Source organism: Stegostoma tigrinum, chromosome 29 (genome assembly GCF_030684315.1).
Source record: "Stegostoma tigrinum isolate sSteTig4 chromosome 29, sSteTig4.hap1, whole genome shotgun sequence".
Classification (NCBI taxonomy): Eukaryota; Metazoa; Chordata; class Chondrichthyes; order Orectolobiformes; family Stegostomatidae; genus Stegostoma; species Stegostoma tigrinum.
The window spans coordinates 32,514,419-32,536,223 of NC_081382.1; the positions used below are offsets into that span (position 1 = coordinate 32,514,419).

The 21,805-nt window shown below is 39.3% G+C and overlaps 1 protein-coding gene across 1 annotated transcript in view; it reads left to right on the top strand.

Annotated features, from left to right (window-relative positions):
- Positions 1-21,805, top strand: part of ddx31 (DEAD (Asp-Glu-Ala-Asp) box polypeptide 31) — a 93,538-nt gene that overhangs the window by 64,867 nt on the left and 6,866 nt on the right. The window contains exons 18-19 of the mRNA XM_048559095.2: positions 141-249; positions 5,772-5,955. Of these exons, the coding sequence (XP_048415052.1) occupies positions 141-249; positions 5,772-5,955 (293 nt within the window). The remainder of the gene's footprint in view (positions 1-140; positions 250-5,771; positions 5,956-21,805) is intronic.

The window sequence follows — 21,805 nt, forward strand, 5'->3', positions numbered from 1 at the left end:
CGTTTGCTTTAGGAATAAGAGTTTGCAATTGTTGTAGATTTTGCCTTGCATGTCGGTTAACCCAAATATATGCTGTAAGCTTCAAAAATAATTGAACTTGAATAGTTAAATGACCGTTTTGTTTTCATATGTATATGCAGTTGGATGCCATTATCTTGCAAGGAGTAAGAGAATCAGCAACCATCTTGCAAAAAGCGTATGAGAACTATGTCCATTCAACCAAAGAAACCCTTCTGCAAGCCAAGAAAGGTTAGTTGTCATTGTTTCTTCAAGTTATGACCCGATGAAACCATTGGTGTTTTTTCATTAGCAAATGTGAATTAATTCGTCAGTTCATCATAAATGAAAAAGCTTGTGCTGAACATTCCTTGTATGCAGTAAAGACATGGAGTAGCACAGTTCGATATATACATTTCTTTTCAAGTATGAAACTGAAAAGAGGATGATGAATACAGTAATAAATTCACAAATGCCAAGTAAATAATTGATTATTTAGAATGAATGTGTCATGGTTCTGGAACAGAATTGAATTGTACTATAGCAGTCATTGTTTACACATGCCTTGCCAAAAGTTTTGCAGGATCTGTTTTATTAGTACTAAGCAAATTATTTGATTTGTTGCAATTGCAAAGGGTTCAGAACCTATTACTCAATTGGCAGCATTCAATGGCGCAGCCAAATAACCGCTCAATATTTACAATTATCCTGTTGGATTATAATTAGGCAATCATATTAGTAATCAATATTTATCACATCTACACTTACAGGTAAGGCAAACAATTTATCTCTTTTGATACATACTGACAAGAAAATTATATAGTATCAAATTTTTTTACCTAGTTTTATTTTACTTTACGGTCCCTACCAGAACAACATGTGACTGTCTCCAGCATAGTTTCAAAGCAGTACCTCCTGAATTGAAACGGGCAAATACCTTTGCAACAAAACATATTTATTTTTAACTTTTGAACACCTTCTGTACCTGACTTCTTGCAGTTATCTCGTAACTCTGGATAAATTTCAGGTGGTGGGTTATGAGGATGTGAACTAGAGAAGAAAGAAAATAAGATTGCACAAAGTTTATTGATACTTCGATTATCCTGCAATCGCATGAACAGAATGTTGTACCACTTGATGCAATATGTGTTCGACTGAGTTGACATTTACAAATTGTATTTGAGTTATACAAAATATATATGTATTGTCTCATAAGTAATATAGAATTCATTTAATTAGCATGTGTTACTAAACAATACTTTTAAACGTCGAGGCAAGAAAGTGTTCTGGTTGTTGTTAAATATTATAGTTCTCCTCTAACATCCACAGAAAGCAGTTTTCTTGCTAGTGGCAACCCTTATTACTTGCTTTTTCCCCTTCCCAGTTTTCTTCCATGCTTCCAGTTGTCGACGACATTAAGATTTTTTCCAGAATTCCTTCTGCTTTAGCTATGCTCAGCTGTACAGAGCAGGACTGAGATCGAAGACCTGTCTGGTCTGAATGGTTCAGTTCTGCAGTAAGCAATACTTCTCCTGACTTTTCTGTTGTAGGACTCTTTATTTTAAGATGAGATGAGGCAGCCCTGCTACAAAATGAGGAGGTATTGAAAACAAAATAAATTTAATGTGCCCTCTGCCTGTGTGTAAATTCTGACTGGGAAAATGTTTCATTTCCCACTCTAACCATCCCTTATCTCAAAGAGTTCATGTACACGTTAAAAAAAGGTGAATGAATTATTTAAGTGCTTAGAAGGCATTGCAGCCTTAACTCGGATGGTATTGATCTGAAATAAGCGCACTTATCCTTGTAAACAGAGCTTTAAAATATTCCCTGGGTCCTGTCAGCCACAAATCCATAAGATGACACATTTTATTACTGTTCATAAACACTGATGTGCCCCAGCTCTCACTCAATTCTAGTTAAACTTTGTGTAAACAGGTTTTCAGTTGAAGTCCTCCACAGCAGAAAATGTTTTGACAGCAGTCCATTGTCTCTGTAGTCTTTCAAATGTATTTTTCTAAATCTGCTATTATAGGCTTGATTTTAAGCTGGATTAACCTGTATTCTATTTCACTAAATTTTTGCTTAATCATCAACTTGTTTCCTTTTAGAAGACGGTCTGTCTGTTTCCTGTGCCTTGATACTTTTGCCTTATTAAATTAATTTTCCATTTTTATATGCGTCTATTCAGCATATTCACAGCTCAAGTGTAATACGGACTTCAGAATTTCTTCCAGTTAGAAGGAGCCTGTTGTCAACCATTTTAAATCCCCTCTCCTTCCATAGTTATCCTGTTAAGGCCCCAGTATGTTGATTAGCAGCTATATTAATGCACATTATGCACGTGATGCCATTTTTGTGCAATTGACCATTCTGACAGTTAGTCTCAGGTAATAGTTTGTGTGTCCAGTGCAATGCAAGTTATAGGCAAAGAAATAACATTGTTCTACTCTGGCCCAACATTAGTACAGCAAACGTTTGATTAACCTTTGGGACCAGGAGTGTGCTGGTTGATAAACAGGCCCTTATACTCAATGTAAAAATGGAAAAATTCAGGAAGTGTACACATTGCTAGCACAACAGAAGTAACTGGAAAAGCGCAGCAGGTCTAGCAGCATCTGTGAAGAAAAAATCAGAATTAACTTTTTGGGTCCAGTGACCCTTCCACAGAACTGATGGCAACTAGGAAAATGTAAGTTTACATGCAGAAAACAGGGAGAAGGAAAAAGCATAGGGACTAAATGATAGGACAACGAATAGAGTCCAAAAAGAGAGAAGTGCAGTTGGATAAACAAACGAGTTGATAATAATTTGACTGCGAGGATAAATAGCTGTAAACAGGGACTGCTAGTAAATAACAATAGGTAGTGTGTAATGGCGGGTTGTATGATAACAAGGCCGGGTGGGTGGGGTAGGGGGCTGGGACATGGGAGAGTTTAGGCCCTAAAATTATTGAACTCAATATTGAGTCCGGAAGGCTGTAGAATCTCCGAGCGGAGAGCGGAAAATGAGGTGTTTTTCCGGCTTGTGCTGAGCTTTGCTAGAACACTGCAGCAAGCCAGAGACACAAATGTTGTCCAGAGAACAGGATGGTGCATTAAAGTGTCAGACACCTGGAGCTTGGTCTTTTTTGTGAGCAGAATGTAGATGTTCTGCGAAGCAGTCACCCACTTTAGAGGGGACCCAGTGTAGAGGGGACGACATTGTGAGCAGCAAATGCAGTAGACTAGATTCTGGGAAGTGCAGGTGAAGTGTTGCTTCACCTGGAAGGTATGTTTGAGCCTTGGATACTGGGGAGAGAGGAGGTAAATGGGCAGGTGTTATGCCTTTGCCGGTTTCAGGGGAAGGTGCCGTCAGGCTGATATGAGGGATGTTGGGGGTGAAGGAAGTGTGGACCAGGGTGTTCCGGAGGGAGCAGTTCCTGCAGGAGATGTACGAGGGAGGGGAGGGGAATATGTGTCTGGTGGTTGCATCTTGCTGGAGGTAGTGAAAATGGCGGCTGCTGATCTTCTGGATGTGGGTTTTGGTGGGGTGGTAGGTGAGGACTTTCTCTGTTGTGGGAGGGAGGAGAGGTTGTGAGGGCGGAATTGCGGGAGATGCGTCGAGCCCTGTTGACAACGGTGCTGGGGAATCCTCGGTTGAGGAAGAAGGTGGACGTTTTGGAGGCTCCCTTGTTGAAGTTGGCCTCATCTGAACATATGCGACGGAGACTGAGGAACTGAGAGAATGGATTGGAGTCGTTCCCGGAAGCAGGATATGAGGCTGTACAGTCCAGATAGCTGTGGGACTCACTGGGGTTATTGTAGATATTAGAATTAAAATAAAATTTACTGGCAGAGACTCTTCTCACTTGAATCCTCCTCTGACTACTCATTCATCATGGAAACCATGACAGTATAGTAAACTTTTGGTATTTCAGGAATATAAATTTTGCAGGTTTATCGAGAGTGCTGGTGGAAGCAACACTTGCTGTATAAACTGCAACATCAGGACACTGTTCTTGCTATATTAGTATAGCAGCTTCTTAAGCATCCAGGTGACTTGACTGAATAAGAATATTGAATTATGAATGGGCTTGTGCGTCCATCCCCTTTTAGATATTGACTATCCCTGTAAACATTTTGCAGTATCCAGGAAAGAAGACAAATCCCATAGATGTGTTGCAGCTCAAACTCAGGTCCCAAAGTTGGAAAAATTTTGTGGCTGAATTGGATAGTTCTGGAAATGGTGATTTGACAATTAACACTTGCCATTTAATATAATGTAAGTGCACACAGTCTTCACGCTGTCTGGCTATTTATATGATTTCCATGCAGCATTCAGAACTGAGCCAACCAGCCCCCTCAAGAAGTCACAGTTACTGTGGTAACATGCTGTTTTACGTGCATGTTATGATCCCAACCTGGTACAAGCTAAAGGCTTTTTCCAGTCTCACAGCTGACCAGGATTATTTTTTCTGCACTTGCTACCTATCATTGATGGACAGATTTATAAATTGACACTCAACTTGTTTGTCCACTCTACGGAATGTGGAGCAGGACTTGAACCTGGAGCTCCTGATACACAACCACTGCATCACATTATAGTTTCTGCTATCTATTAATCTAAAATTTAAGAAATTTCTACCTCATATAAGCCATGTGCCAAATGCTGAGGGAGGAGTTCGGCACTGATAAGTGTTGTAGTACTTGCATTGTTGGGTGCAACATGAGTAGATAGTGAATCATTCACATCAATCTTTTACTATTTGTGATGCCATAAGGGGGAACAGTTGATTTTGGAAGTATTGTTTTTTATTTCCCGTTGTGAAGAGAAATGTCCTGCCTGCATTTTGCTGGTGTTCTTTTTTCTGGCTTTTAAGCATCTATTTCTTAGTAGGTTCTCTTCTCTTGTAGAATTATGCACCAGTCTAATCAGTAAATAGTTTATCTTTTTTAGTGTTGCTGACCGTCAAGGCCAGTAAAAATTTTAGGTAAAGCAGGCATAAAGAATATGAAATGCAGAATGAATTCAACGCTTTGTTTTGAAGTCATGAAAGCTATTTTCATATTGCTAAATTCTTTTCTATGCCCACATTTTTACCCCGACCGTCTGAGTAATAGCAACCTCCTGCCAGCAATGATGTTCAGATTTTAAATATAATGGTCGGATTTTGCAGTCATTAGAAAAACTAAGTCAACTGGGCCTTCATTGCATTCACAGTTGTTCATTGACTTTCTGTGGAGCTAGAAATTACTGTGTTTTGAGAAACATTTTGAGGCTACACTCCCTGTAGGAAGCCTGTGTGAACAAGTTTATGATCCGCTCTCTGAATAACTTAATACATTGGTATATTGAATGATGTGATTATATCACATGACATTACTAATTATTAATCTGGCTTGATATCATTCATTCAGTTTGAGAATGTTAAGTTTGGAATAAAGTATTAGGTTTGACATTCATATGCTCCAGTAGCAGGCCCTGTTACCAGAAACTCACTTAGTGGTTCAAAAATTCTTCAGCCATAATCATCTTCCTTCAAAATTTTATACATTGCAATTTTGGATATAATTTCTGATCTCTTGGGATTACTGTATGCAGCTGTGCAGGAATTTAAATTATTATCAATTTGGCATACCATCTTTCTATCATAAACAGAGGTGTTGAATGGTAACAGTGAATCCTTCTAGACTCTTTTAAATACAGTACCAGATTTTCATTTTTTCATGTATAATTGCTCCCATAATTTGGTGGCAGTATGGATTTCTAATCACATTTTAAACATTTTCTAGCTTTGCAGTCATTCATTCGAGCATATGCCATATATCCAACAAACCTAAAGCGTTTCTTCCATGTGAAGACACTTCACCTCGGACACACTGCAAAGAGTTTTGGACTCCGAGATGCCCCACAGAATCTCAGCAGCACAATACAGGCCAGTCAACCCAAGAAGAGTTTAAGGCCGGGGGTAAAAAGGTAAGACCTTGACTTTCCTTTTCTTTAGATTAACTAATAAAATGTTCATATAGCTTGTGTGTTGTTTTTACAACATATGTTAGTGTGGCTGTGTCTACATTGTGCATTTTTTCAGTTTCCTATTAATCTAGATGAACTAGAGCAATAAAAAGCTACAGCAAATGGTATATTTGCAGCCTTAATTTCAGTCTTGCAAACAAAAATGAATCAATTTATAAATGTTGTACTGTAATGTTTTGTCTGCAGCATTCAATTGTGATTGTGTGAAGATTACTTTAAATATGCACTGAAACCTTAGGTTAGCTGGTAGTTTTACAATGTTTGTATTGTAATGTAGTTGTAAATTTTGTTTATCTGGATTTTTAGATGTTTGAAATGATGTAAGGAGCCTGTTTTTACTCCATTTACTTGTTAAGTTACATGCTTCAGGATCAAAAAAGTGAATTTTCCGTTGCTTTTGTAATTTTGCCAAACAACCTGCAAAGTTACAAAGGCAGAGTGGAAGTGATCACTGGCAAGTTGTTTTGTTAATGGTAACTGAGCAGGGTACATACATGCCTGCCTCTTTGTAGGTTACGTGGAACAGTCCCTCTTCCATACCTACACTGGCCCCAAACCCCATCTCTTCCTCCGTTACATTGACTGTATCAGCACCGCCTCTTGCTCCCAAGAGGAGCTTGAACAGTTCATCCACTTCACCAACACCTTCCACCCCAACCTCAAGTTCACCTGGGCCATCTCCAACACATCCCTCACCTTCCTGGACCCCTCTGTCTCCATCTCAGGCAACCAGCTAGAAACTGATGCCCACTTCAAGCCCACTGACTCCCACAGCTACCTAGAATACACCACCTCCCACCCACCCCCCTGCAAAAATTCCATCCCCTATTCCCAATTTCTTTGCCTCCGCCGCGTCTGCTCCCAGGATGAGGCATTCCACTCCCGCACATCCCAGATGTCCGCGTTCTTCAAGGACTGCAACTTCCCCCCGCAGTGTTCGAGAACGCCCTTGACCGTGTCTGCCGCAACACATCCCTCACACCCCGCCCCCACAATAACTGCCTAAAGAGAATCCCCCTCGCCCTCACATAGCACCCCACCAACCTCCGGATACAACGCATAATCCTCTGAAACTTCTGCCATCTACAATCCGACCCCACCACCCAAGTTCATTTTTCCACCCCCACCCTTCTCTGCCTTCCGGAGAGACCACTCTCTCCGTGACTCCCTTGTCCGCTCCACACTCCCCTCCAACCCCACCACACTCCGGCACCTTCCCTTACAACCGCAGGAAGTGCTACACTTGCCCCCACACCACCTTACTCACCCTCATCCCAGGCCCCAAGATGACTTTCCACATTGGCAGATGTGCAGGTGAACATCTGCTTAATGTGGTATATTGTATCCACTGTACCCGGTGTGGCTTCCTCTACATTGGAGAAACCAAGCGGACGCTTGGGGGTCTTGGGGACCGCTTTGCAGAACACCTCCGCTCAGTTCACAGTAAACAACTGCACCTCCCCATCGCGAACCATTTTAACTCCCCCTCCCATTCCTTAAACGACATGTCCATCATGGGCCTCGTGCAGTGCCACAATGATGCCACCCGAAGGTTACAGGAACAGCAACTCATATTCCACTTGGGAACGCTGCAGCCCAATGGTATCAATGTGGGCTTCACAAGCTTCAAAATCTCCCCCTCCCCCCACTGTATCACAAAACCAGCCCAGCTTGTCTCCGCTTCCCTAACCTGTTCTTCCCCTCACCTGTCCCCTCCTCCCACCTCAAGCCATTTCCCACCTACCAACCTCATCCTGCCTCCTTGACCTGTCCGTCCTCCCCGGACTGACCTATCACCTCCCCACCTACACTCTCCTCTCCACCTATCTTCTCCTCTATCCATCTTTGGTCCATCTCCACCCCTCTCCCTATTTATTTCAGAACCCTCTCCCCATCCCCCTCTCTGATGAAGGATCTAGGCCCAAAACGTCAGCCTTTGTGCTCCTGAAAAGCTGCTTGGCCTGCTGTGTTCATCCAGCTCCCCACTTTGTTATCCAGGGTACATACAAGCTACTTTATTTAGATGTACATTTATCATGGTTTGCTATTGCTGACCTGGTGCTTGGTCACCAGTTTAGTACTGTTTTCCATGTTGTATCCACCTAGTTCTGCTCTGTAAGAACGTGTTTTGGCACTTGCAAGCATGAGCTTGTTGGATAGGCATTTAAAGGCTTGGTAGTTTTCCAGTCTTAGGCTAAATGAGTGTGTTCAAGCTAAAGTTTTTTTGCTTTATGCACAAGATTACGCCAGATAGTGATGGATCTACTAGCTACACTGTTATACTAATGCTGTGCTCTGCATGCAGTTGGGATTTTCATTCCCTCCAGGATATAACCTACAGATCCATTATGTTTTTGTATTCCAATATATTGCTTCTATTTTGTAAAAAAAAATGTAAAATGTTATTTGGGTGTTACCTGCTGAACGCAATTACGTATTCATTTGAATCTCAACCAGGCTCATAAATAGAAGCAAAGGTGTCTTGTGGCTTAGTATAGTTTTCCTACCTTTAGTCGTAAGGTCTGATTTAAGCCCTATCTGCCATAGAGATGTGTCACAACGTGTCTGCAAAGTTAGATTTAAAAGTAATTTAGAAATCGGAGTTGGAGAAACAGGCTAAGAGAGTTGATTGGAACTACATGTTAGGCAGCACATGGCTATGTAAATAAGTCAGTAACAGGCTCCTTGTGACAAACCATACTTGTTGAATGGCAGGCTTTGAATCATTGTAGCTAGAGTGGTCCTTTCTAAACAGGTTCAAACCAAGACCTGTGTGTGGCTGGCCTCCGCATCAACCCTTTATGCTCTTGTGGAGAGACTGAAAACAATGCTGTACATCAGTGGTCCCCAACCTTTTCAGTAACACACTACACTTCAATGAAATAGACAATTTCATGGCACAGAGAGGCCAAGCAGCATCTTAAGAGCACAAAAGCTGATATTTCGAGCGTAGACCCTTCAGCTTTTCTGATGAAGGGCCTAGGCCTGAAACGTCAGCTTTTGTGCTCCTAAGATGCTGCTTGGACTGCTGTGTTCATCCAGCTCCGCACTTTGTTATCTTGGATTCTCCAGCATCTGCAGTTCCTGTTATTTCTAATTCCATGGCACAACTACTTTTTATCAGATGAATTAATTGCTCATAAACATCACATTTATTTGCTTTTAATGTGCGTACGGCCTTAATAGAAAGGCTTACAACACTGTGCACACATACAAGCTTAAAAAATATCAAATGTGTTAACATTTCAAATTTTGATTACATTGATTTACATTACAGCATTTCACGATGCATTTGGACAGTTCTCAGAACACACCAGTGGTGTTGAAATGTTTACCCTGCAACAGGCTGAGTTTTAGACTAATCGCCCTAAAGTTTGCAAATGAGATGACTTCAGGAACTTGCATTGAATAAATAATGATAATAATAATAATAATATAAACTGGTGAATGTGTAAAGACAAGACTCTTGTGTTAATTCTTTTACCGCTGCCTGAGTTCTAACATTGAACACTTAACTAAATATAAACCTTAAGAACTGCAGATGGTGTAAATCAAATAAAAACAGAAGTTGCTGGAAAAGCTCAGCAGGTCACAGCATCTGTGAAGGGAAATCAGAATTAACATTTCGGGTCCGGTTCTGAGGAATAGCCAATGGACCTGAAACGTTAATTCTGATTTCTCTTCATAGATGTTGCCAGACCTGCTGAGCTTTTCCACTGAACTAAATATATAGTAATTGCTTTAATCTTCTAAAATAAATAATCTATAATTTATCAGTGTCAAGAACCAGATAAGAGTGGGTTGGCGTAGTGTTCGTTCACTTTTTGGATTTCTTAGGTTCACGCTCAGTGGACATATACTATCAAAACTGTTTTTTTCCTCTCAGTTCTCTGAAACCTTGCTCTTACTGGGCATGGCTCTGCATTGGAAAAACTACCCACATTTTGACACAAGCTGGCACTAGATTGGCATTTGCTTAGAAACCATAAAGGCACCATTCATACTAGTGTAGGAAGGGATATTTCACAATGGCTAAGGTTAAATCAGGGAGTGGGTGAAGTTTTATTTCATAACTGTCCAGATCATCAGTGAAGTCCTGTACTCAAAACAGTGCCTTACTTCTTCACAACATGCACTCTTTACTTGAAAATCAAAATCAGCAAAAAAATGTAATTGATCCGCAAGTCATACCAATGGAATGGCATTCCAGGGTTTTTTAGGAAAGGTAACCAGCGGTACACTATTCAAAATACCATTTGTGATGTATTTGTGTGGGTAAAGGATGGAAATAAATTTTTGTTGTTGTTTTTCAACTTTTTTGAAATTAATGGTGTGAACACTGTTGATTCCATTGATGACACTGTTACTGTGAATCGATGCTTAAGCCAGAAGGCTGTTCATCGCCCAAGATCAGTTTGTCTGCTACAAACTGAAACTGTTAATCCTTATATTTGAAGTGGGCTACAGAAACAATTACTCTGTTACCAAATGACAGGTAGCAAAATGTGGTAGATAAAAAGCAATAGTTTTAAACATACACCAATGCTTGACACAGTTTCCCGAATATATCAATATAATGTTAGCCAGTTGATCGCATTTGAATGTGATACTATTATGCTGGTAGTTAGAACGCAACAGTATCCCCCAAACAGTAAATTACATAAACAGCCAATTAAATGGTCTTCATTGAAGGAATTAGGTTTGGAACTAGGAGAATCCCCCTCTTCAAATAGTACTATCATTTTTCATTCACTGAACATTTTAATTTTCTGTGTGAAAAATGGCAGTTCCAAATACTCAATATCAGTATCGATAGTATCAATTGCAGTATCAATCCTCAATATTACAGTGAAATGTCATCGATTAAAATAACTATAATTTCAACCTCTTTGGATATATGACCTATTTACAGGGCAGGTGGACCTTGAACCAGAACTTTCTGGGCCCAGAGGTTTGTACCACGAACCATCCCTCCACCAACTACTACCCCCCGGCCCCCCAACCCCGAGAAAGAAGAGCCTGAGATTACAAGGTGAAGTCTTGGAGAGGACTTATAACTCTCAGCTTAGTGTCTAAGGGGAGAGTGCTATTCCTGAACCAAGCTCACGCAACTATCAAAGTGTTTTTTTATTAAATTCTGAAAAAAATTCTTTTTTTCGCTCAGGACTTTACCGAGGTCTTGAGTGAATGTAATATAGAATTTTGCTTCACTGCCAAGCTTCCGAAATACAATTGAGCTAAGTGAATTCAAGAACTTAAGAGAGCTAGCAACAAAAATATATCTCCAAGGGGTATATCACACCTCAGATCAAAGAAGATCTATCATACTGTGCAAGGACTTCTGAAGAAAGCCCAAGCTGTTTTTGAACAGGCTGGTGATGAATTCTAATTATTTCTATTACCCAAGGAGGGGTGAGAAGAGAAGAGCACCTTCCTGTCTGACTGATAATCTGTTCATTGGCTCAAGCCTGAAACAAAGGCTTACTGGAAACTATGACAACTGCTTCAGCCTCCATAGTGGATACAACAATATTAGACATGTGGCCACCAATCATATCTCCATTTTGAAAATCCAATACATTGGCTGCACTGAAGTTTGTCAAGATAGAATAATATAAAATTTTCAGAACATTAATTGATCTTCCATGATGTTGTACTGAAGAATCAAAACTAAGTTTACGCTTCAAATGAAGCCAAGTTAGGATATAGTGAATAACTGAACCAAAGCACACAGTCTATATATTTTCTATATAACTCATATAATAGATATATTCTATCCTTTTTTATAAAACTTAATGTTTTGTTAATCAATTTCACCTGGGTTAACAAGGCATAATTCATTTTCCTACTTTATAGTCATACATTCTCTATCATTGTCAAGGAAGGTGAAAGGTGAAGTTCATTGCAGCATCTAAATTTCTTAGAGTTTTGGGCAAAGAAATTTAGCTGTTACAACACCATCATTTGCAGGAAAGTATAATTGTTGTATACCACCTTAACGTGAACAATCTCCATTATAACAACAAAGATGACAACTTACGATGGAATTAAGGTAGCAAATTGAGTGAAACATCACAACCAGAAGTAAGAATTTATGAACAGGAATTGCACACTAAATGTGAATTTTACAATGTTTTGGATAGATTTTCTAAAACTCTGTTCAATTGATATTATTCACTTCCAAAAGTTAAATAGATACAACATTGACGTATAGTTTTAATTTAATAATTCACTTCTTTCATTTGTCCTGCAAAAATGCTTTTGGTTTTTCGGCAACGACTTAAAGTGTGGGAAGAGACTGAAGGATATTCAGTGCATCTTTTTCCGTCTTCGTACCATTGTGAATGCTGACTTATTGTTTTTGTTGTAATGGTTGTAATGCCTTGCAGTGACTTTAAATGTCAATCTGTCCAAGCATTTTAGCAATTTTTTTTGCAGTAGAACAAATGTTTGAGAAAGGCTATTCTTAATCTTGTTTCTATGTATGAACAACAGAGTTTAGAAATATAAGTGCAGAGTGTGATAACAGCCAAGTCCGAGGAACAGAATATGCCCTTTTATGTTTTAAAAGGGCAGGTTAGATGGCCCCATATAAACCTGCAGTTGATTATTCAGACTTGTGTATTATGTAAGCGCTGTCAGCCAAGATTGTTTTAGAGTAGTACCAGCTTTCCTTTTAATTTCAGAACCTTGTCTGATATAAGTGAACTATTTAAATCCTGATTCGCTAGCTCTGACCCTGCATACCCTCCATATAGCTGCATTGCTGCTGATGCCCCAGAATGGAAATCTCACTATCAATGCCTGCCATCTCCAAACTTTAACATGCAACTTCTGATGAAAAGATATACATTAGCTAATTTCTTGTTAGCCACCATCTCAACAAAGATTTAACAACAATAACTCTGCCTGCAGTTTGTCCCACATATTACTGCACTATAAATAAAGCCTTTCACAAGGAGACAAAGACTAAATATATAAGCTGGCTAAATGTCCTTGAGTAAACATGCAGTAAATATTACATACACTATTATGTATACAACATTATATATTTTATAAAATCATTGGTCGAAGTTGAATTATAGTAAAGTTTAGAACTAGATCCTCTTTAAAGAAGATTGTTGTTTGGAGTCAGGAGGCATGTAACTGTAGAGCTTTTGGAGAGCGGGAGCTGTTCATTCCTTCAGTGTTGTTTTCAGAAATAGTGTTCTGGGATAGTGGTCAGAACTTATGAAGGTTGCATTACTGCAAAAGCAAAATACTGCAAATGCTGGAAGTCTGAAGAATGAACAAAGAATGATGAAAATACTCAGCAGCATCTTGTTATTATACCTGATGAGACTGCAAATTCTGTTACAATCTGGCTGCAAACCAGCAACTTTTTTTAAATACGCGCAGTTGGCAATCCGAGGTAATTAAGAGAATAAGGTACAAGACTCCACAGTCTTGAATAAACAAAAATAAGCTTTATTATAAAATTAGTAATAATACAATCTGCGTCATATAGAACTTAGAACAAATTACAGCACAGTACAGGCCTTTCAGCCCTCGATGTTGTGCCGACCTGTCATACCGATCTCAAGCCCATCTAACCTACACTATTCCATGTACGTCCATATGCTTATCCAATGACAACTTAAATGTACCTAAAGTTGGCGAATCTACTACCGTTGCAGGCAAAGCGTTCCATTCCCTGACTACTCTGAGTAAAGAAACTACCTCTGACATCTGTCCTATATCTTTCACCCCTCAATTTAAAGCTATGCCCCCTTGTGCTCGCCGTCACCATCCTAGGAAAAAGGCTCTCCCTATCCACCCTATCTAACCCTCTGATTATTTTATATGTTTCAATTAAGTCAACTCTCAACCTTCTTCTTGCTCATGAAAACAGCCTCAAGTCCCTCAGCCTTTCCTCGTAAGACCTTCCCTCCATACCAGGCAAAATCCTAGTAAATCTCCTCTGCACCCTTTCCAAAGCTTCCACATCCTTCTTATAATGCCGTGACCAGAACTGTACACAATACTCCAAGTGTGACCGCACCAGAGTTTTGTACAGCTTCACCATAACCTCTTGGTTCCGGAACTCGATCCCTCTATTAATAAAAGCTAAAACGCTGTATGCCTTCTTAACAGCCCTGTCAACCTGGGTGGCAGCTTTCAAGGATCTGTGTACATTGACACTGAGATCTCTCTGCTCATCTACACTACTAAGAATCTTACCATTAGCCCAGTACTTTGCCTTCCGGTTACTCCTACCAAAGTGCATCACCTCACACTTGTCTGCATTCAACTCCATTTGCCACCTCTCAGCCCAGCTCTGCAGCTTATCTATGTCTCTCTGCAACCTACAGCATCCTTCGTCACTATCCAGAACTCCACCGACCTTAGTGTCGTCTGCAAATTTACCAACCCATCCTTCTACACCCTCATCCAGGTCATTTATAAAAATGACAAACAGCAGTGGACCCAACACCGACCCTTGCGGTACGCCACTAGTAACTGGTCTCCAGGATGAACGTTTCCCATCAACTACCACCCTCTGTCTTCTTTCAGCAAGCCAATTTCCGATCCAAACTGCTATATCTCCCACAATTCCATTCCTCTGCATTTTGTACAATAGCCTACTGTGGGGAACCTTATCGAACGCCTTGCTAAAATCCATATACACCACATCAGTCGGTTTACTCTCATATATACAACGTATACTGTAATATCCAGAATCAACTTAGGATAAATATGGACAACAGGCAAATTGATTGAACAGAATGCATCGAATAGCAAATGCAGTCAACCCAGAACCTAATTATTTCTTAGTAATCACTCCCAGACATTAGTGAAACTGTGGGCCATCAAATTCAGTTTCTGATTTTTCACTTTCAACAGCTTCGGAGTCCTGAACACAGACTGCCTTGACAAGTGCTCATGTCTTGGCAATTCATTCTCGTTTTCTAGGTTTACAGTTCCTGGACTCTTGAGACTGCATTCCAGCATCTGTTTGTGAGCACATCACAGCATTTCTTTTACAAACAACTAGTTTCATTAAGCTGATGCTGTTCCTGGATTTCTGAGCTCCAATATTTCTCAGTTGCACCAAGCAACTACTGCTTGTGGGCTTACTTCACTCTGCCTCTTAGCTGCAGTGAATTATTAATGGCTGACAGGCTTCTTAAACCAAGCCTATTGGAGGTTTTCCTGAGCCTAACCACAACACTTGGCTGCACCCACTGACTTCCAAGAGTTTCTTGAGCCCCAACCGCTCAGAACCTTCTTTTGAGGGATGAAGCCTCTTCTCCCTGCAGGTTACCCCCTAACATTCATTCCAGTCATGGGAATTACCTTTTATGACTGCCTGCAGTTTTCCTTTGTGTGCTGCACAGTTTTACAGATGCACTTCTGGCATTCTGGATGTCTGAGCCCTTTACATTTTTCTCATCCAGTCAAAATAGCTGCTTTACAAACGTCTTTAAGATCTGTATAAAGCCCTGTCATGTGCATCAGTGTTAGTGGTTTAGCATCCATTTTCAATCTTTTCTGAAGTATCTCTAAGTTTTCCTACTATAGATACATAGGAACACTATCACATGCAAGTTCCTCTCTACAGCTCACTATCCTGACTTGGAAAAATATTGTAATTACTTCACGGTCAAAATTCTGGAACTGTGGCTCTTCCTACACCAAATAAACTGCAGTGGTTCAAAAGGGCAGCTCACCACCATCACCACAGGGTCAGTTAGGAATAGACAATAAATGCTGGCCTTCCCAGTGAACTGTGTGACCCACGAATTATTTTTTAAAAGTGCATAAAACTTGTTGCCACTTCAGTTTTTCAGCAACTTTCTCAAATTGTAGAAAGTATTTCTATACCCTATCTTCTGTAAACTTAGGAACTAAACAAAGAATCTTGGTTAAATTAACTTGCTGCCTCATCCAAACTAGTAGATTCTTTATCACCCTGTAAACTAGTTTCTCTTTATTCAGTTCATGCCATCTGATTTCATGCTGCCTTTGAAATTGTTTTTCTCTTCCATCATCTTTTCCCTCCCTTCCCAACCCATCTTTCTGGTGTGAAAGTTCAAACTTTTACATTTCTCTTTCAACTTCAAGTTTTCTCAGTTCTTCTCCCTTTTCTATTTTGAGCAATTTTATCTCTGACTGACTGAATCTCCAACAGTTAAAACAAGCTGTGTTGCACCTGATAAGGTGTCTTCCAAAGCCATAGTCCATGCAGTGACCTCTGCTACATCTGTTTTCTTAGCCCCCTGCTTAGAATTTTAACTCCAATTTTTCTGCTAATGATATTAGCCTATAACCTTTGTAAATTCTTGTAAATCCCCTGGGGATAAATCCTTTCTCCAGAAAAGTTATAGTAACAGACTAAGCAATTTTAATTATTAGATATATTTGTAAAATTCACCATGGCAATTATAAAAGTTCCTATTTGTTGTAGTTTCGCGATCCAAGAGTCCCAAAATGTTATTTATGTTGATATGTTATAGCTCTTATCTTGACAAGATCACCAAATTTCTGTTAGGGTCCAGGAACTTTTATTTTAGAGCTGACTATGTTTGAAATTCCAGGTATTTAGTAGTAAATTAAAGCCACAAGATTCCACAGTTTTGAAAAACAAAAAAAAACTTTACTTTGAATGGTGCTACAACATATCATGTACATTCAACTTGCACTCTTAATATCCAGAATCAATGTGAGGCAAAGCTTGGTAACTGATAAACTATGATCAAACACCCCACAGAGCGTATTAACTCTCAATTGCAGTCAAAACAGATACCACAGATTACTCAGCAACCTCCCTCCAAATGTTAGTGACATTAGAGGGTCACTAAATCTTATTAAAGCTTTACAAGGGATTCCAATTCTTCACTTTTGGAAAATGTAGCTTTAGAATCACCTCAAAAGCAGAGTGCACCAATGATTGCTCACATCATGGCCACTCATTTGTCTTTACTGGCTGTCCTGGGCCCTATATTCTTGGTTTTGCTTCAGTTCCAGTTCTGAAGTCTTCTTTCATGTGCTCCACCCTATGCTCCCTCTGATAACACTAACGGCTGGAACACTTAAAGAATGCCACTGAACGTACAGAGTCCAGGGCCTACCAGGTATTGGGACCCTTGTCGAAGCTCAAATCCAGGTGAGTTTGAGTTTCATAATAAACTGGAGAGACTGAAACAATTATTCTGACAAAAGGTCAGCAATCTGAGTGCAAAAATCACTGCTGTTGTTCTACTGCAGCAGTGAGGAATTGCTGCACTACCAGAGATGGCATCTTTTGAATGAGACATTAAATTAAGGCCACGTCTCTCTTGGACAGACATGCAAGTTACATGGTACTTTCTCTAAGAAGAGAAGCGGACATCATCTGCACAGTCATTGTCGATTATTTATTCCTCAGTCAGCGTCGCAGTTTATCCAGCTGTTATCATCCTGCTGTTTGTGGGAGGTTACTGTCTGCAAATTAGCTGCCACATTTGCAACATTAAAGAGGCTGCTACACTTAACTACTACTTCTTCACTAGCTTTAGACCCATTTGGTGTATCTGGATGTCATGCCTCCATTGTTAACTATAAAAATCCAACTAAGAAAATGCGTAGCTTCCTTTAAAATATTATACAGATTAGCCCTTCTGAGAGTGGATTAATGGCCAACGTCTTGAAAACAATAAATGGGCAGTTTGGAGGCTGATTTGCTTCTAAAGCATCAACTCTTTCACTTCCAGCGTAGACCGGTTAACTCCTTTTTTCCATTGCCTTGAAAGAAAAATAACAAAACACTGGATGAATTTGATTTTGTAAATATTAAAGGAATAATTCCATTTCCTTCTTGTCTCTGAATCTTTATATGTCTCAAAAATGTTGGAAATACTTCAGACCTGCAACGAAGACTTTATCTGTGTGTTTTTAATTGAACTGAATATCATCTATAATAATATTTTGTAGATTAAACTTTCTACCTGCTTTGCTTATTTTGTAAGAAGGAGAATAGAGATTTGTTAACCTTTTTCCCAAATATTTCCCCTGACCTGGATAAGATCCTTCATATTTGTTTATCTTTATATTTGGACAATGTAGTACAGAAATTAGCCTTTTTAAAGCTAAATAGTGAGAGCACTATTAGCAAAGTAATCAAAACAATTGCAGTCTTCTGTTCTGCTCATCAAAAGATGTAGTGTTAATTAAAAGGTCTAATTTTAAAAGGTCCATTTACTGATAATAACTTTGTTTTATTATTCTCTGTAATGCCTTTAGTAATGTGTCAGGTCACAGCTTGTGCTGCACCTAATAGAATAGGCAACAATTTAAATTTGACCTGATTCAAAACACTCACTTGTCTCCCTCTGTGTGTCAGGGGATTGCTTGGGGGAAACTGGTTCAGTAAACAGCTGTTACCTAGTACAAAAAGCAATAAGAGTTTTGTGTAAACTGAGCACCTGTTAGCTAAGGATGCTCCTGTCAGCTGGCAAGTTGGGCCTTCTTTTTAATGAAACTTAACATTGTCATTTGGTGCTGTTGGGTTCCCTGGTGAAGAATCCTACTTTGGAACTGATTAGGTTTCAGTCATAAGTAATTCTTTTTCTGTATTGTTTAGCTGTTGATAACTATTGCTTGGATATAGACCGATATTATTGTCTATACTATTTAAATCTACGATTTTTTTCTTTTAACATTTTGCACCTTTTAAAAATAATATTTACAATGATTCTTAGTGACATAAGGGGGTCACTAAATCTTATTAAAGCTTTACAAGGGATTCCAATTCTTCACTTTTGGAAAATGTAGCTTTAGAATCGCCTCAAAAGCAGAGTGCATTCTTAGCACAGCTCAGAATTCTGTTACAAGCCTACTATGTAAATTTAGGTTATCCAATGATGTGCAGCCTGTGTGGATTTGGCCTATTGATTTAAGCTTGTTCACGAATTAGAAGTTGAAATAAAGACAATTTTTATCTTAAAGTAAAACCAGTACTGGAGCTGCTAATTTGTTCATAGATTTTTTTAAAAATCATCCTTCCTGAAGATATTGACTTGCTGGGCTAACAGATTTGTCGGTGACAGGAGCCCTCAAGTATCAGACTGACTTCCACCAAGCCCAACCCATCATCTAAGCATTGTTAGCTATGATTTCAGGAATCTGGTTTCAACACTCTAAATTTACATCCCTAAATACTTATGCCGCACCACCTCCCCTTTCTGTTTTGACATTCCTTAAAGCCTTCTAGTCACACTCCTGCAAAGTGCCTTGTGCTACAATTTTCTTTGCATTAAAATCCCAATATAAACGTCAGTTGTTGGTTTTCTATTGTCATCAAGCCAATATAAAGAAATTGAACTACTGGGGGAACAAAAATACGGATGGAATTTGCCATCAATCCAGGAAATTGCCTTAACAGCTGAAGAGAGGGACTAAAACCCTGAAGTTCGGCAAGTAGATATTTTCTTGTTATGTCATGCAAGAAGGAGTCAATTGGACAACAGAATCTTAAATAGGTGTTCTGACTTAATTCTATTTATGTTTCTCTGGCTTTTGAAAACAATGAAGAATAAGCAATAGATAAAAGAAACTGCAGTATATGGATTTTGCCTTGATTTTTCAAAATGTTTTTGAACCTAGGAAATTTCTAACATTGATGGAATTTAGGGAGGTACAGCCATATCAAAGAATTAGCACAAATACGATGATCTCAATGACTGACCTTCTATGTTTGTCATTTTCTGTGCGTGGATGGAAGAAAAAGGATAGAGACAAAGGGAGGTTTCCTGGGGAAGCATGTTTAATAATGCTGTTCATGGGACTGTGTTAGTATAAAGCTACTTGCTATAAACCTAAATTAACCAGACATGGGAATTGAGGGAACGATACTGAAATTTGTTGATGACAAATTTTGGAGTGTGGCAAATTATGGCACCTACTGCAGAGGACTGCATCTTAGATGGGAAGAAAAGTATCTGATGCAATTCAACGTAGAAATGAAAAGAGTGCACTTTGGAGTAAGAATGTGGGAAGAAGGTACAGCTTAAAATATGTAATTATTAAAGGTGGCAATGAAGTGTATGAGGCCATGGAATAGACACTCAATCTTTGTTTTAAAAGTACAGGCACAGAATACAAAATCAAAGGGATAATACTCAACTTTCACAAGATCCACTTCAGCTATCCTAATGTGTGACATAAGAACATTTGTAAAGAGGCAAAGTATACACATTCGGATATAACCAGGGAGAAGAGGGAGATATGAAGAGAAACTTAAGAATTTATAAAATCATGAGAGGAATGGGTAGGGTGAATAGATGAGGATTTTTCCCCCCCTGGAGTGGGGAGGTCAAAACTAGAAGTTATAAGCTTGAGGTGAAAGGGAAAAGATTTAAAGTGGACCTAAGGAGCAACTTTTTTGTGCAGAGGGTGGTGCATGTATGGAAAGAGCTGCCACAATACCACAAAATATTGTAAATAGCTGGCACTAAAAGGTGAACTTTGTGCAGGAATTTAGCCTTTAGAGTCAGGGGACTGATCATCTTTAACTGTATTTCCATGCTATAACATTCTTGGAATAAATATCTACCTAATGTTCTCTGTAATATTTAATGTTCAAATATCTGGTAAACAAGAAGTGTAGTGACTGCTGTCTTAATGCTTGGTGGCAAACAGAGTGTAAGATTCCAGCATTGTATGGCTCTGTGTCCCAGAGCTATCTTGGGGCATTTTGCTAATTCTTTGTCTGCGAGGTAGAACACCAGAGGGTAGATTGCCCCAGTAGAATTGCACCTCCTGCTGGCTGCATATAGAATTGTGCCTAAATGGTTTGCAGAAAGCTAGATGGTCCAGATTGCATAAATCGGAGAAGAATTCATAGTGAATGGCCTGCAAGACACAAATCAGTGATCAAAACTAGATGATAAGAATAGAACAAATGTTGTTAGGATAGTTGCTCACAGTGTAAGCAACTAACTGGCTCCCATTCAGCTGATCAGATTGTATTTAGCGTCTCATGCAGTTGTCTGTTTGTGAATGGTGCACCTTCGGTTGCAGGGATCCCTGAGGCTTTATTCCATAATCCCTATAACAGAACCAGTGGAGATTTTTTTATCTCATGTAGCTACCATTCTTTGAGTTTGTTGCCTGTTGTTCTTTGACCGTCGAGAGCAGTTTAGGGGCCTAGATTTATTGACAACATGTCAATACAACTTACTTTTCCTTTGGTAAATACAGAAAAAGCTTCTAGTATCTGCTTTGTAAAATCTCTTTTACTAAGAAATTGGTACAAGTAGAGCATTCTGTCAGTGGCTCGTTTACTACATGCCCTCAGTATTTGTGTTGCACAACTACAAAGAGCTAAAAGTTAAACCAATTCCGACTACAGGCAGCTGCTAAACAGTTTATAAGTTATTGAGACTTTACCTTGCATTGTAAAATGCATCATTGCTTCATATTTTGTGTTGAAATTAGGACAGATTTTTTTTGTTCTAAAACTAATTCACATTAATTCTAGTAGTGCAGCTGTGGTGAATTTAAAGTCCCCATCAGAGATGGATCTAAACTTGACTGCATTGGATAAGTTGTAGCAGTTTTTGACTCAGTCTTTTGACAAAGAAGTGCCCAATGCTACAATACAAGGCACTGGGGCAACATGCCTCTCATCTGTCCATCATAAAACAGTATTGATGACAGCCATGGCAGACACTGCAGCTCGTATCAACCAGTTATACCATAATCCCATTTGAAGGTGAAAGCGTGGCAGGATGTGGTAGCAGTTGTATTTTGCTTTAGTAATAGCCCACTA